At 41.5% G+C, this 17,049-nt stretch overlaps 1 protein-coding gene across 1 annotated transcript in view; it reads right to left on the bottom strand.

Annotated features, from left to right (window-relative positions):
- Positions 1-17,049, bottom strand: part of LOC136581912 (tubby-related protein 1-like) — a 116,172-nt gene that overhangs the window by 41,836 nt on the left and 57,287 nt on the right. Inside the window, exons 4-7 of the mRNA XM_066582617.1 lie at positions 10,384-10,554; positions 5,261-5,373; positions 5,035-5,143; positions 1,984-2,082 (exon numbers count right to left, since the gene is read on the bottom strand). Of these exons, the coding sequence (XP_066438714.1) occupies positions 1,984-2,082; positions 5,035-5,143; positions 5,261-5,373; positions 10,384-10,554 (492 nt within the window). The remainder of the gene's footprint in view (positions 1-1,983; positions 2,083-5,034; positions 5,144-5,260; positions 5,374-10,383; positions 10,555-17,049) is intronic.

Raw genomic sequence — 17,049 nt, 5'->3', positions numbered from 1 at the left:
AGGATGTTAGGTGAAATGAGGGACGGACGATATATATCACGGAGGTTACTAGCATCCGTGATTTAGAGCCGGTCCGTTCCTCACTCCAGTACAGGTTTTGCACTGGCACCTGGTAGATTTAAAAGGAATCAGGCTGTAGAGGAGAAGGAGGTGTGTGTGTCGGGGAGCTTCAGACACATTCAGTGGTGAAGACTAAGAAAGCAATCTGTCTTATTAGGAAGCTGCTGTTATCCCTATCCCTGCTACAACTGGTAAAAGGAAGCTGTTCTCAAGTCTCCTAAGGGTTGCTACCAGAGAAAGTGTACTACAGAACTGTTACAGCTGCAAGAGATGTTAAGACTAACTTGGTTATTACTTACTGCTATGGATTTGAAAAGACATTACATTTCCTCAGATTAACGGGGGTTCCAGCTGTTTATGTTATGTAGACTCGTGTGAATAAACTGACACAAACAAAATCTTGCTGTTTGCCTGGTACTTAAACCCCCGAAGCACTACACTCCCCTATAAAACTCTCTTGAAAGATAAATGTATTATATTATGGTCACCATTTCCCAAGTGCCCCCAACCTGCACCCCTGTTATTCTGTCATGTCTGTTAATATTAAGTCCACAAGGACCATCCCTCTAGTTGGGATACTGAAAGAAACTTGTTACTTTTATGAAATCCGCAGGTTTCGGTTTCCCAGTTTATATCTGGATAGTTAAAGTCCCCCATAATAATTACCTCCCTGTGACTTGCTGTTTCATCTATTTGCCTCAATAATACATTTTGGCAGCTTCTGTTATATTTGGTGATCTGTAGAAAACCCCTATGAGGATTTTATTGTTGTTTTTCCCTCCATATATTTCCACCCATAGAGACTCCACATGTTCATCTCCCTCACATATATCCTTACATACGGTGTTCTTTAAATGAACTTCACATAAAAACAAACCCCTTCCCCTTTCCAGTTTTTACAATCCCTTCAGAACATACTGTAACCCTGTAATTTCAACGCCCAGTCATAGCTTTCACCCAACCTGGTCTCCATCATTCCCACTACATCATAGTTTTCCTCAGACATTATTCCAGTTCAACCCCTTTATTGGTCAGATATCTAGCATTTTCACCATACAGTTTAGGAGGTATTAGTTATTTTTTATTTAAAGTGTTTCCCTATTAACTATTCTGCCAATTCTAACTGTGCTACCCCTTCTAACTGCTCCACCCCCATTTCCATTGCTTAGTAAGTTCCTGGAGAACGTTCTATGCTAAATCAGATTTTGCTACTTTTACAGTGATATAGTGTAAGTTATAATCTTTATATATAGGCAAAGTGTGATGTAATTTGAAATCTTTATCCTTTGTATATAGATATAATAATTTACAAAAGAAGGACAATTATTCATCACTATGCTCGATCAATTAATACGAATAAATTATTATTGTTAAGCCTTCCATATTGTCTTACTCTCTTACTTAATAGCCATACCCGAACCTAAGTTTTGCTCGTTAAAGCAAAACAGCTCCCCATTGAAATGCAACCTATCCCTACAGTAGAACTTGTAACCAATCACAAAGTCATCCTAGTTCTGCAGGAACACAAACCCCTCCTTCCTACACCAATCCTTGAGCCACTTATTTACCTCTCTAATCTCTCACTGCCTTTCTGGTGTGGTCTTCCCTCTACTCTGCCTTCCAATTGTTGCCAAGCTAACTGCCTGCTCATGCTGCACTCCAATGCTACCATCCCCCTCCACATCTAACCCAGTGAGAGTATATATTAGCGTTATATAAAGACTATTATATGCTTTTAAGTTACATCTTATTTCTAATCTATGTATTCTGTGATATTGTCATTTATTTGAATGGAACAATCTCCTAATAGCTTGAATGACTAAAGATCTCAAATCTAAAAGACAAATGGGGTGGGATGGTGGAGATCTTAGCTTATAAATCTCCGTACTTTCATCTGAACAGTAAAAGTTCTGTAAAACTCACATTTCGTGGACGGATTGGTACTCTTTCACATTCTTCATCCATTCCTGGTATAAGCACTGTCATCTTTCGAGGTCCTTTGAATCCCAAGACATTTGTTTCCTGTACAGGAGCCAAATTATTTATAAGTTACTTGAACCATATTTTTAATGACCATGCTGTGTTAGCTTAACGGACATACAAACTAGAAGGAATTATTCCATGTTACAACTGCTGAGCAGATTATTGTGGTTGGCAGGCATTGCCATTTCATCCAAAAAACAGATCGATTCTGATATTTATCCCGAAGCTTTGGAGTGAGTCAGTGCCACCTCGGCTTTCTTTATAGTTTAATATGAAACAGAGAAATGGAAGACCTTACAGCGTCTCTTACAGAAACACAAGACAAATTTCTGAAAACATGGTTTTATTGGAATGAATTCCCAAACTCACCAGAATATAGATCTTTACACTGTACCTAATACACATATATAACTGCTGGTCCTCTTGGCTAACTACTTTATTTATTTGCCCCTGTACATCCCTAACCTTTTGCCTTCTCTTACCCACTTTACCTCAATTCTTTTTTTCTCCTCCCCTACATCCCATTCCCCTTCCTCACGGTTCCTGATTTAGGTTAGTGTTAAAATAATTTCTATAAGGAAGAAAACACTGGAATGCCTGTAAATAGTGTTTTCATGTTGATTCATGGATATATTCATAGGCGTACCGTCAGGAATTGCAGTGGCGACCCAGCCCCTGCGCTGAGGGGGCCCAGAGGCCGCCCTCCACCATATACATATGCACATTCAGTGCATTACCGGCTGGTCGCTCTGTCAGCAGCACCGCAGCTATCATGCATCCATAGTGACCAGCCTAAAGGAAGCAGACACCGTGCAGAGGAGGAGGGAGGCAGATACACAACCCGGCAGGGACTGGAACAAAACAATAATGTTATCATCGTGCTGTCCCCGCCTCCTGCTGTACATCAGCTGCATCAACTTGTCCTGCTGCTGTGCTCACACAGAGAAGTGTACCGGCCCCTGGGGTATTTGTGTGTGTGTATTTAAGTGTATATGTGTCTATCTATCTATCTCACATCTATCTATCTCATATCTATCTATCTATCTATCTATCTATCTATCTCTCTCTCTCTCTCTCATATCTCTCTCTCTATCTCATATTTATCTGTTTATGTATTACATATCTATTTGTCTCATATCCATCTATCTATCTCATATCTATTTAGTTATCTATCTAATAATCTATCTCATATCTATCTCTCGCTCATATTTATCTGTATCTCATGTCTGTCTCTCTCATATCTATCTATCTAACTCATATCTCATATCTATCTATCAATCTCATATCTATCTATCTAATATCTACCTATTTATCTTATATCTATCTATATCAAATATCTAGCTATCTATTCATCTCATATCTGTCTATCGATCTCATATCTATCTTCCGCATATCTATCTTTCTATCTCATATCTATCTATCTACACTCCATCATCACTCCCCTACATCTCACTCCTCTTCCTCACGGTTCCTGATTTAGGTTACTGTTAAAATAATTTCTATAAGGAAGAAAACACTGGCATGCCTGTAAATAGTGTTTTCATGTTGATTCATGGATATACTCATAGGCGTACCATCAAGAATTGCAGTGGCGACCCAGCCCCTGCGCTGAGGGGGCCCAGAGGCCGCCCTCCACCATATACATATGCACATTCAGTGCATTACCGGCTGGTCGCTCTGTCAGCAGCACCGCAGCGATCACGCGTCCATAGTGACCAGCCTGAGAGGAAGCAGACACCGTGCAGAGGAGGAGGGAGGCAGATACACAACCCGGCAGGGACTGGAACAAAACAATGATGTTATCATCGTGCTGCCACCGCCTCCTGCTGTACATCAGCTGCATCTACTTGTCCTGCTGCTGTATTCACACAGAGAAGTGTACCGGCCCCTGGGGTGTGTGTGTGTGTATTTAAGTGTATATGTGTGTATGTGTCTATCTATCTATCTCATATCTATCTATCTATCTCTCTATCTATCTCATATCTATCTCTCACATGTCTATGTATCTCTCGCATATCTATCTATCTCTCGCATATCTATCTATCCATCCATCGCTGGTATAAGTTATACATCTCCTTGTATATACTGTATATAATTGCACACTTAACACACAATTAAAAAATAGCATCAAAAACTCTTGCAGTTTTTAATAGTGTATGCAGTTTCTTAAAAACGTATGTGGTCTTTGAATACTGCATGCAGTTTTTTAATGTGTTTTTCTAATTTGTCGTTCAAAAGTACAACAAAAACATGAACACACCCTAAGGCCACTCACATGCGTTCAGAAAACGCAGCTTGAAATCATGGCACTTTTACTGTAATTTCAAGCTGCATTTTTTAACGCATGGCACAGCGCTTTTTACGTATGCTTGAAAGTGCAACGGAATTAGTTGGCGCTATACAAATAAAGATTATTATTATATTATAATACACCCCATCACAATGTGATGGGTGAGGAGGTGCATTAAAAAACATGAAAATGCAAAAATAGAACATACAGCACAGCTCTTAAAAATCGTGGCGGTAGGAACACCACGTTTGAGCGCAAGACTGAGTTCCCTATTAAAATCAATGGGACCATTGTAGCACGGTTAGTACGGTGCTCGGAATGCCACGATAAAAGCACCCCAGATATACTGCTTATTTTACTCATGTTGGAATTTCATACTGCTAAGTGTCTAGACATGCATGCCACTCCTCTGATACCGTATTGCAAATGTTTCTGTTAAATGAAAGTTACAAATAAAGAATTGATAGAGGGTTTGTTACCACTCTTGTCATGTCTGCAAAGCTGCTTTCACACAGTGTGTTTCCCTACACTGTGGATTTTTGTCTCAAGGTTTCAATGAAATCACCGACAACGGTATTCAGAAGGCATACTGGTCCAGTTTGGTTTTCATTAGCATATGGGTAACATTAGTTTCTGCTATTCCAGGAGGACAGAAAAGTGTATTCAACTTTTTTTTACAGGTTTTTTTTTTTTTTACTTACATACACAATTGCTGCAAGTTCCTGGCGTACATTGGACCAATCAGAATTGGCTTTTTCAGGATTTGCACCATTGTCAAAAACTGTAAATTTCGTCCCCATTAGATTTGACCTGAAAACCAAAGTTTTATGTTACAAAATGAACAAGTAAATATAAAAGGCAAAATGTCTGATAATTTACACCATTAGTTAAAATGTTTACAGTGGGTAGAACAAAGCCTTTACTTACCTCAGTTTTCCAATGAAATTCTCTCCGCCACGTGACAAATCTGTAGCATCAATTGAAATTAAGTAATTGGAGGTTTTACTCTTCTTTCGCTTTCTTCCAGCTAATAAGAAGACCTTGGGTACAAAATAATATTCATGAACACATAGGTACAATTTATAGTACGTGTATTACCTTATAGGCAAGAACATTAAAGGGGATATCTCAAGAAGGCAACCAGTGTTAAATAAGTCATATGGGCATCATTGAGGAGGGTCCCAGTCTGATGGACTTGAGCCATTCTTGTATTACATGGACAGCTATTCAGGGAAAATGCCCACTCGCCTCAGTTGCTTGAAGTTATGGCCACATTTTGAAAAATCTTATTAGTCCCTTCCCTCTCCATGATGTACATGTAAGTCATGGGTGGAAATGGGTTCCCATGAAATGTCGTTTATTTAAGGCATATGGATAGCACAGGCTCAGAAGATGAGTCGGCAGCATCCACATTGCGAGCCAGCTGTGACTGACAGCCAGTGTGCTGTTGCAATAGCAAGAATTGGAGACCACACTATTCCCTGCTATTAAGCCCTTACATGCTGTGAAAAATGTTGATTGTGGCATGTACATAGTGCACAGAGGGAGGGATGCTCCATCATGAAATTGTGGAGGGACGGTGGCTTGCCAAAGCAACCAGATGACTAACAGTGGCCTTCTGTACTGCAGTGCATTATTGCTTTTCATTTACATTGAAAGCCATGGCAGACCTAAAAGCCACTGGTTGCCATGGCAAGCTACCGTCCCTCCATGATTTCATGACGGAGCATCCCTCCTTCCCTCTGTGAGCTCTGTACTTGGCATAAGATCGCAGGTTCAAGTTCCCTACAGGGACATAAAAAAGGTGAAAAAAATAGTAAATCCACTATATAAAAAAAATAGAAAAATCCACTTTAAAAAAAAACACTTTTCAGGGTACTTATGTATGATATCATCACATCCATAATGATTTTTACAATAAATTGAACATCGTTTTTATTCCACACAGCAAACATTATACAAAAAAAGCAAACAAAACGGAGCCAAAATGCTTTTTTTTGGTAATATTGCCTCCCAAAAATGCAATAAATGTTATATAAAAAAAGAACATGTACCTCACAATAGTACCAATAAAAACTACTGATCGTCACAGAAAAAGCAAACGTATACTTTCAAAAGAAAGATTTTTAATGTAAAAAAGTGGAAAAAGCTAAAAAAATATATTTCTTGTATTAATCAAACTGACCAACAGAAAAAAGTTATTGTAAATGTCATTTACACCGTACAGTGAACGGCTTAAAAATGGCAGAACTGATGTTTTTTCACAACCCCCTTCCCAAAAAAATGTAGGTTTTTCCCTAACTACCGAATAGGGAATAACTTCCTGATTGGTGGGGATCTTACTGCAGAGTCATATCGAAAACAGGGGTCCCATGAACCCCCTCCCCCTTCTCTTCCTCACTATGCGGTTGCTGCACCCCTACAGTGAAGAGAAAACAGAATGGAGCACTGGTCATTTAAGTGCACTAGCACTCCATTCACTGTCAATGGAACTGCCAAGATACCCAAGCGGCACCTGAGTATTTCTGTAAGCCCAATGGAAATTAATGGAGGTCTGACCGCGCATGATCGACCAGCGCTCCATTCACAGTGATGTCACTGCAGGGGGAGCAGTGTCCCCCACAGTGACAGTTAGAGCGGGACATGGAAGTCCTGTTCTGGAGATTGTCAGGGGTCTCAGTGGTGAGACCTCAACTGATCAGCTATTTTGATACAACCCTTTTAAAGTTATACAATACATTATATGTACCCTAAGATGGTAACAATTAAAGCTGCAAACCCATATATGGCAATGTTAATGGGAAAATAAAAAGTTATGGGTTTTGAAAAGTGGAGATGACAATACAAAAAAAAATCGTTGACTTTTTTTAGGTCCAAACTAGGCTGCTTCTTTAAGGGTTTTTAGGGGTTGACCGTCTGAGAGATGATTTTTTATAAATGTATCCAAACATGTTAAAGGGGTTGTCCCAGAATCAATATTTTTTTCAAAAAAACACTAAAACTACGCAATGGCCTAATGCGAAAATAAAATAACTCACTCTCCCAAGTATTTTTGATCCCTTTATCCTGTGACTGCATCCTCCTGAACAGAGATTGGGTGGTCCTTCTCCCTATACCATGTGACTGCTGGGAAACTATGTTTTCCAGCAGCACATTGCATCTCCATTGTGCTTTACGCATATCCCTCTCTCTTATGCACCACCAAAGTAATCACATCGCCAAAAAGCTATTGGCTCTACTGTGACAACTGGAGCATTACATGTGAGAGGACATGTAAAAAGAAAAACCCTGATGTTTACATTTAAAAATGTATTCTGTAAAAAGAAATATAGTCATTTAATCTTTTAGGCAATGAGTCTGATTTCTGAGAACTATATGTAAATTCGGTACTGTGGGTACCCGCTGAATGTATGCCCATCGCTTGCAATCCTCAGCCTTACCCTTAAAAAACTCAGCTAAATGCACTGTGCATGATGCCATTAGTGCATCATATGAGGTGTGTTCAACAAGTGTCCAACCTTTATTCATAAAAAAACATTTGTATTTAGATACTACAATCTTACATTAATCTCCTTCAAAGTAGTCCCCTTGGGTAGCCACACACTTCTCCCAACATTTCTACCACTGTCAGGAGAAGTTCTGAAACGCCTCTTTTGAGATGGTGCATAGCTGGTCCGTCGCATTCTGCATGATATCCGCTTTGGACTGCAATCCAGTTCCTTTCAGGGGGAAAATCAGGAGTCACGTGCAGCCATATCGGGAGAGTAGGGAGCCTGACAAAGTGCAGGTGTGTTGTGTTTGGCTAGGAAACTATGTATCAAATGTGATGTGAAGAACGGGCGGGTGCATTATCGTGATGGAGCTGCCAATTGGCTGTTGCCCGCAGGTCTGTCCGTTTGCATCTCACAGTGTTACAAATGCGACGCAGAACCTCTTGATAGTACTGCTTGTTGATGGTTGTGCCATGTGTTGCGTACTCATGATGAATCACGCCACTGGAGTCAAAGACGACAGTCAGCATGACTTTGACATTGCTGCGAACCTGCCTTGCTTTTCTTGGCCTCAGGATGTTGGATACTTCCATTGTGATGACTGCAACTTGGTTTCTGGGTCATACCCATAAACCCACGACTCATCATCAGTGATCACTGTGTTGAGGAATTTGGGACCACTGTTCACAATCTGCAGCATGTCCTGTGCAATCTCCAAACAGAGTTGCTTCTGTTCAATTGTTAGCAGCTTTGGAACGAACTTTGCTAAGATTCTCCTGAAGCCCAAATCCTCAGTCAAAATGGAACGAATGGATCCAATGCTGATGTTTGCCTCGTCTGCAAGCCCTCTGATCGTGATTCAACAATCCTGCATCACCAGTGTCTCACTTGCTCAATGACTATCTAATTTATGGATGTTGAGGTCCTACCTGAACGTGCTTCACTCTCCACTGATGTGCGTCCATCTTTGAAGCAGTTGTACCACTCTTATCTGTGTGGTGCCTATTGCTTTTACTGTTCTGGCTTCTTTACTGTGGAAGTATCTTCTCTATAGCTACACAGCCCAAGTTTCAGTAAGAACAGTTGATCGGTAATACCACGACTTACTTAGTGCACATAACAGCCTGGACTTCTGAATCGCCTGGAACTTTGAAGTCTATGCATTGGTTGTTTCTGTGGTAGAGTCTATAATGTGCATGCTCAGCTGCAGTTATGATACCTGAGCAGTGCATATTTATATGCTGATGGAGAGAGCTATGTAGAGAAGCATTGATGATTTCTCTGCGCATGCTCATCCTGGACAGATGCATGATTGACCCTGAGCTGAGAGAGCCATCAGCAGCATAAGAGAAAGGACGATAGAACTGTGCATGATCAACCACAAAGCGAAGTACTACTGGAGGTTGCTCCTCTCAAGTAGCAATGAATGGTTAATAGGGGACTAGAATGGGTTTACAGCAGGACGGATAACTGACGAATGGTACGTTTTTGGAAATTATTTGTGCCTTGTGTGGTGCAGAGTGATAAGGCAGCAGAAATGCAGTCCTAAGCTATGTTGCGAGTTTAATCCCCGCATGGTTCAGGTAGCCAGCTCAAGATTGACTCATACTTCTGAGGTTGGTAAAATGAGTACCCAGCTTGGTGGTGGGGTAATAAATAAATAAATTACTTAAAAGTGCTGCAGAATAAGTTGGCGCTATACAAATAACAAGATTTATTTTATTTATATTAGGTCAGGTTATTTCACACAGATAACACAATGTCATCTACCGAATAACCCGCAGCAGTAGTTAAACATCCTCTCCCATGATAATATAGTGCTGCAGTTCCATGGTTCTCCTGGTCTGTGGAACTCTCTGCCTGAGGATGTGGTGATGGCAAAATCCTTTGAGAAGTTTAAGAGGGTACTAGGCGTCTTTCCAGAGCACAAGGAAATTACAGGACATAGACATTAGGTGACCAGCGGGGTTTTTGTTCCGGGTCTTACATTGAGGTAGGAACTATCAAAGGTTGATACAAGGATTATTCTGACTGCCATTATAAAGTTGGAAAGGAATTTTTTCCCCTGAATGGTCTAATTGGCTTCTGCCTCTTGGGATTTTTTGTCTTCCTCTGGATCAATAAGGGGATTAAAACAGGCTGAACTAGATGGACATTGTCTTCATTCAGCCTAACATACTATGTTATGTTACTATGGTCTATGTTTAGGAATGGATACCATGTAATCACTGGAGCCAATCAGATGCCACAGCAATTGGGTTGTTCTCCTGGCATCACCGCTTAGATGCTGGGAACCATGATGCTAGGAAAATGACACATGACTGTTGCAACTTCGAATTGGTTGCAGTGGTCAGGTGGTAACCATTCCTAAGCAAAGACCAGGAGAACTGTAGGGCTGCAGTGCTGGATCATCATGAAATGGGATAGGAAAGTACTGATGCTTTTATTGTATTGACAGATTTAGATCCATTTTTAAAAACCTGTCCCAAATCCTTTAATGTCATACAAAATGTATCAAATTTATTACTGCAGACTATAGTATCAGGGAATATTTCTTACCTTCTTATCATTATCAAGGTGAACATAGTAGGTTGGATACCATCCCCTGTCCATTCCTTTTTTATCCCTTGTGACCTTACATTTGATAGTTACACCTTGTGGTGCTGGGCGCAGCACAAATTCTTCAAGATTATCCACTTCAATGACAGGTGAGGGAGGACGTTCTTCCTTCTGCCAAAATAAAAAGAGGTTACAATTGTTTACCCTAGCTTAATTCCTCAGAAATATTGGATATGGTTTAATTTATAAATCAATAACATTTTAATTAACAGTATGTAATGCTATATGCACACTTGGCAGGGCTCCCTTCTATCAAGGTTCCCATGTTTTTAACCAAAAATACAAGTAATTCTTACCAACAGGGAGGAAATGTCTATGTCCAAGAGGCCTTGGTCCAGTTGAAACCCAGGCCTGGTTTGCAGGAGGAAAAGCTTTGCAATAACCTCCTTTACAACTTTTGTGCTTTGACCCAATCAAGGAATGCAGATACTCTTTCTGTAAGGATAGATGACATTGCAAAAAAGGACTTTGCAACTATCTGCAGAGACTTTGAAGACCTCGGAAAGAAGGTGAAGGAACCAGGAGCTCAGGTGGTCTACAGTGCACAGCCATAGAACAACAAGATGGAACAGGATTCAAGAGGTGAACAAGTGGCTACGTCGATGGTGCCTTCAACAAAGATTTGGATTTCTAGACCACGGAGTGAATTACCTATATGATAGACTGCTTGCTAGAGACGGGTTGTGCCTTACAAAAACAGGTAAGCATATATTTGGTGGGCGCCTTGCTTCACTCATTAAGAGAACTTTTTACTAGAACAATATGGGAAGGGAAGTGAAAGGCCAGGTAAAAAATATACAGCTACTTAATACATTTGAGAACCTTGCCATTATAAGTGGAAAGAAAGAACAGAGACAAAAAATTCTAAAGGAAAGTAGCTGAGCAAGAGATACCGATCACAAACTAAAATGTTTCTACACAAATGCACAGAGCATAGGAAACAAACAAGGAGAATTGAAGCTCCTAACACAGGAAAATAAATATGATGTCATAGGCATCACAGAAACTTGGTGGAATGAGACACATGTAGCGCAGCTGTGTGTGTGATGTCTGGTGGTCAGGATGGATGTAGCGGTGCTGTGTGTATGATGTGTGGGGATCCAGATCGATGTAATAGATTTGTGTGTGCAATGTCTGTGGATCAGGATGGATGTAGCGGAGCTCTGTATGTAATGTTTTTGGATCAGGAGAATTTAGTAGAGCTGTGTGAGTGAGGTGTGGGGATGGATGTAGCGGAGTTGTGTGTGTGACGTGAGGGGGTCAGGATGGATGTAGCGGAGCTGTGTGTGCGATGTGTGGGGGTCAGGATGCATGTCCGTCCGGAACTGCATTAACAGTGTAAGTATTTCCTGTATATAATTATACATGTACTACTGGTATAAGCTAGACATCCCCTGTATACAGTGATATAGAGCATGCTGGTATAACCTGGTATATCACTATATACAGCAGCTGTAAATACATAATAATATACAGGAGATACCCAGGTTAGGGCTCCTTCTCATGATCGATATGTGAATCACGGCTCAATATTGCGCTCTCCACCTTGTGAAAGCTCCGTGGATGCGAAAGTTTGTGAAAACAGCCTCACATCACTAAAGGGATGGAGGGAATCCCCACCATGGCTGTCACAGCCGCAGTAGATCAAGAGCTTAACTGCAAGTCAGCAGGGAAACATTAAACATGATGCAAATAGCGTATTTCTCACTTGCGTTTTTTGGTCAGTGTCTTTTTTTTGGCTTTTGTTTTTTGTAGATGTAGATGTTTCTGCTTAGACTCCTCTTGCCCTTAGACTTGGCCTTGAGACTTGAATTCATTTAAGTTAGCTAAGTGTTCCCTCACTATCTTTTTGCTTATAGCTAGACTGCATTCTTTTATTCCCCCAATAGCACAGGGAAGAACATATGATGTTCCATCTACATCTGAGAAAACAGATACAAAATAGGAATTTAAAAGCTCCGCCTTCTCAACATCATTCTTAACCAATTCACCATTTTCATCTTGTAAGCATCCAATAGTATCTTTGACTTTTCTTTTGCTTTTGACATACCCCCAAAATCATTTTTTATTGCTTTTGGCCTCTGCTGCAAGCCTCAATTTATTATTAGCTTTAGCTTTTCTGACACTTGCCCTACAGTTTCTACAAACCCCATTATATTTTTATTTAGATATTTCCCCTTTTTTCCATTTAATAAACATATTTTTTTTTTGTTTTTAACATGTGTGCAAGTTCTGCGTTCATCTATCCTGGTTTCTTTAAATGCTTTCCATTCTTCCTTCTTTTAGGGATTGTTAACGATTGTGCTTTGAGAATCTGATTTCGCAATATTTCCCAGCCTTCTTGGACATTTCTGTCCTTAAGAACATCCAGCCTTTGGATGCTTCCTACCCTCTTTCTGAGTTCATTAAAATCTGCCTTTCTGAAATCCAGCCTTGAGGTCTGATTTTTCTCAGGTCTTCCTCCCCTTTTTATCCAAAATTCAAGGATAGCATGATTACTGCCTCCTAAGCTCCTAGCCACCCTTGCTTCCTCAACAATTTCCTCTCTGTTGGTAAGAATTAAAGGGGTTGTCCCGCGAAAGCAAGTGGGGTTATACACTTCTGTATGGCCATATTAATGCACTTTGTAATGTACATCGTGCATTAATTATGAGCCATACAGAAGTTATTCACTTACCTGTTCCATTGCTAGCGTACTTGTCTCCATGGTGCCGTCTAATTTCAGCATCTAATCGCCCGATTAGACGCGCTTGCGCAGTCCGGTCTTCTCCCTGGTGAATGGGGCGGCTCGTGCCGGAGAGCTGGTCCTCGTAGCTCCGCCCCGTCACGTGTGCCGATTCCAGCCAATCAGGAGGCTGGAATCGGCAATGGACCGCACAGAGCCCACGGTGCACCATGGGAGTAGACCCGTGGTGCATCGTGGGTGAAGATCCCGGCGGCCATCTTGCTAAGGTAAGGAAGAAGTCGCCGCAGCGCGGGGATTCGGGTAAGTACTAAACGGTTTTTTTTTTAACACATGCATTGGGTTTGTCTCGCGCCGAACGGGGGGCCTATTGAAAAAAAAAAAAAAACGTTTCGGCGCGGGACAACCCCTTTAAGTCCAAGATAGCAGATCCCCTTGTTTTCTCTTCTACCTTTTGGAAGACAAAGTTATCAGCAAGAGCGGATAATAATTTGTTGGATCAATTACTTTTACCTGAGAGAGATTCACAACAAATCTCTGGATAGTTAAAATCTGCCATAATTACTATGTCATGCTTTTTTGAGAGCTTGGCCTTCTGATGTAGAAAGAGTTCATCAATATTTTCTGCTTGTCCAGATCACCTATAGTAAATGCATACAACAGTGTCCTTTTTGCTGTTCTCTCCTTCTATTCTTACCCAAACATTTTCTACAGAACTACCATGTTCTGAAGCTTGAATCTCTGTGGAGATTAATGTTTTCTAAAACAACCCAATACCTCCTCCCCTTTTTTTAGGTCTGTTTCTTATGCTATTGGGGAATAAACAAATGCAGGCAATCTATGAGCCTAAAGATGGCACGGAAACACTTATCTAACTTAAATGAATTCAAATCTCAGGGTCCAGATGAATTACATCCTATGATACTAAAGGAAGCAGCAGAGGTAATTGCTGAGCCACTCGCCATAATCTTTGAAAATCCCTGGAGAACAGAAGAAGTCCCAGAAAACTGGAAAAGGGCAAATGTTGTCCCCATCTTCAAAAAAATGGAAGAAGGTCAATCCAGGAAACTACAGGCCTGTGAGCCTGACTTCTACACCGGGAAAGATCTTTGAACAAATTATTAATCAGCATGTATGCAAGTACTTGGATAAAAATGGAGTACTTAACCAGAGCCAGCATGGGTTTGTAACAAACAAGTCATGCCAAATGAATCTAATTTTCTTCCATGACAGAATAACCGACTGGGTTGGTCAGGGAAATGCGGTGGATATAGTATATCTTGATATTTGACAAAGTATCTCATACCATACCTAGTGAAAAAGTGACCAAATATGGGATTGACAAGGCAACTGTTAGGTGGATTCACAGCTGGCTGAGTGATTGTACTCATAGAGTGGTTATAAATGGCTGCACATCCAAATGGAATAATGTATCAACTGGGGTACCACAAGGCTCTGTCCTAGGCCCAGTGTTGTTCAACATTTTTATAAATGATCTGGGGGGGGGGAAATTGATGGGAATCTGATCCAATTTGCAGACAATACAAAGCTAGGAAGGATAGCTAACACTAGGGAAGAGAGAGAGAGTATTCAAAGAGATCTAGAAAACCTTGAACAGTGGGCGGCGAACAGAATGGTATTTAACAAGAAGAAATGCAATCCTACATTTGGGCAAGAAAAATGAAAAAAGCACATACAGAATGGGAGGAATTGGGCTAAGCAGCAGCACATGTGAAAAAGACTTGGGTATACTAATAGATCATAGACTGAACATGAGTCAACAATGTGATTGTTACGCCCTTTCAGCTCATAGTTTATTTCGTCGGCACACCTTGTTCTGTCCAGACGAGCCAGGGTTAACAGCTCCTGTGCCTTCCACTCAGGTTAATTCCCCTGCTACATGTCTGAGAAGTGTGCTGGTGATTGACAGGTCTATCTACCTATTGGCTCCTCCCGCCTCCCTATAAGATCCAGCTCATGTTGCCTGGGAGGGGCCTGATTATTGTTCAGTTTTCCTTTTGCTAGCCAGTCTGCTGAGTAGTCTAGCTACTCTGACCTGTTGGTAATCTGGTCCTGGAACCGTGTGCCTCTCCCTCAGTTTGCTAGCTTGTCTGCCTTGTTTGGTATCCTGCTTCTGCCAGCTTGTCCGCTAGACCTCGACGTTATCAGCCAGCGTTTTCCAGTTTGCTTTGTTTTGTATCCTGCTTCAGCAGCTTGTCTGTTTGACCTTGCTATTGTCTGTTTTACTCTCTGTTATCAGCCAGGCTTTACCCTCTGCCTCTGTCCTGTTTGTACTGTTCGTGTTGGTTTTGTCATCTGCCTTTCCTGTCTGTATTAGTGGGTAGTATTCTCTTGCATAGGTACTGCAGTCCCTGCCTTTTCCCCCTAGGAAGCGTAGGGTCAGAGTTGGCGGCCTTGATGTGTCCACCATCAGGGATATCTACAGGAAGGGACAGTGGCGTGGGTGAAAATCAGGGAGCCCCACGCCGTGCGTACCTAGGCACCTTACTAGTACCATAACAGTGATGCAGCAGCCAAACAGGCAAACACAATTCTGGGATGTATTAAGAGAAGCATAGAGTCTAATTCATGTGAGGTAATTATCCCCCTCTACTCCTCTTCTTCAGTCAGACCTCATCTGGAATACTGTGTCCAGTTCTGGGCACACTTTAAAAAAGACATTGACAAACTGTAGCAAATTCAGAGAAGAGTTACCAGGATAGTAAGCAGTCTGCAAACCATATGCTATGAGAAACAGTAAAAGGATCTGGGAATGTTTAGCTTGCCAAAAAGAAGGCTTAGAGGAGACTTAAGCCCGCTGTCCACGGGTGTTGCGAAGTCCCGTGCCTAGATCTTCACCGCGAGAGCCGCTGCCCGGGAGCAGGAGCCATCGCCAAATCTCTGCCGGTCAGCCCTATCTGATAGATAGGCTGGCCGCAGAGAATCAGGGCAATTCGCAGCATGCTGCGAATTGCCCGCCACGAGCGGAGAATCGCAGTGATTCTCCGCTCATGGATGGGCCGGCGCTTTCCATAGCAATGCTATGTAAAGCGTGGGCCTGCGTGATTCGCCGACGGTTTACCGCCGGCGAATACACGTCCGTGGACAGGGGGCCTTAATAGATGTCTACAAATATCTAAAGGGCTGTCACAGTGCAGAGGGATCAGCCCTATTCTCACTTGCACAAGGAAAGACTAGAAGCAATGAGATGAAACTGAAAGGGAGGAGACACAAATTAGATATTAGAAAAAACTGACAGTGAGGGTGATCAATGAGTGGAACAGGTGGCAATGGGAGGTGATGAATTCTCCCTCAATGGAAGTCTTCAAAACAAAGGCTGGACAAATTTCTGCCTGGGATGATTTAGTAAATCCTGCACTGAGCAGGGGGTTGGACCAGATGACCCTGGAGGTCCCTTCCAACTCTACTATTTTATGATATATATGGTCAATGCAGCAGCAAAGTTTGTGAATGTGGATCAGGTTATATTTACATGTAGCCCTAAAGGGGGCCCATTAGAATGAATTTTAGTGATGGGCCCTGGGCACCCCAGTCCAACACTGCAGGAAGGATAACTTTAGCTCTAGCTAAATTATCACTGGTCTTGAATTAGTTATTTATCAGTTCTATTGCACTGGTGAACATTTGTTGCACATGTCAAGGGTGGCAGTTAGTATTTTTCAGATCAATGCATCTTAACCTTTTGCTACTGGGGCCTCACCAACCAGAAAATTATTATTCTGGAATTCAGCAGTAGTTGAAATGCATGCCAAGGATCTCAGTTCACCTTTCATTTGTGTCCATAAAAAAGCAAAACAGTAGACAACAGTATGTTGCTAAACATGGATTGTTGAAGTCAAAGAAAGACCTGTAGGACACATAATCACTCCTTTCAAAACTGCTTGCCCAGCTGTGCCTCACCA

This window comes from Eleutherodactylus coqui, chromosome 1 (assembly GCF_035609145.1).
Source record: "Eleutherodactylus coqui strain aEleCoq1 chromosome 1, aEleCoq1.hap1, whole genome shotgun sequence".
Taxonomy (NCBI): domain Eukaryota; kingdom Metazoa; phylum Chordata; class Amphibia; order Anura; family Eleutherodactylidae; genus Eleutherodactylus; species Eleutherodactylus coqui.
This window is presented reverse-complemented; position numbering and strand designations above follow the sequence as displayed.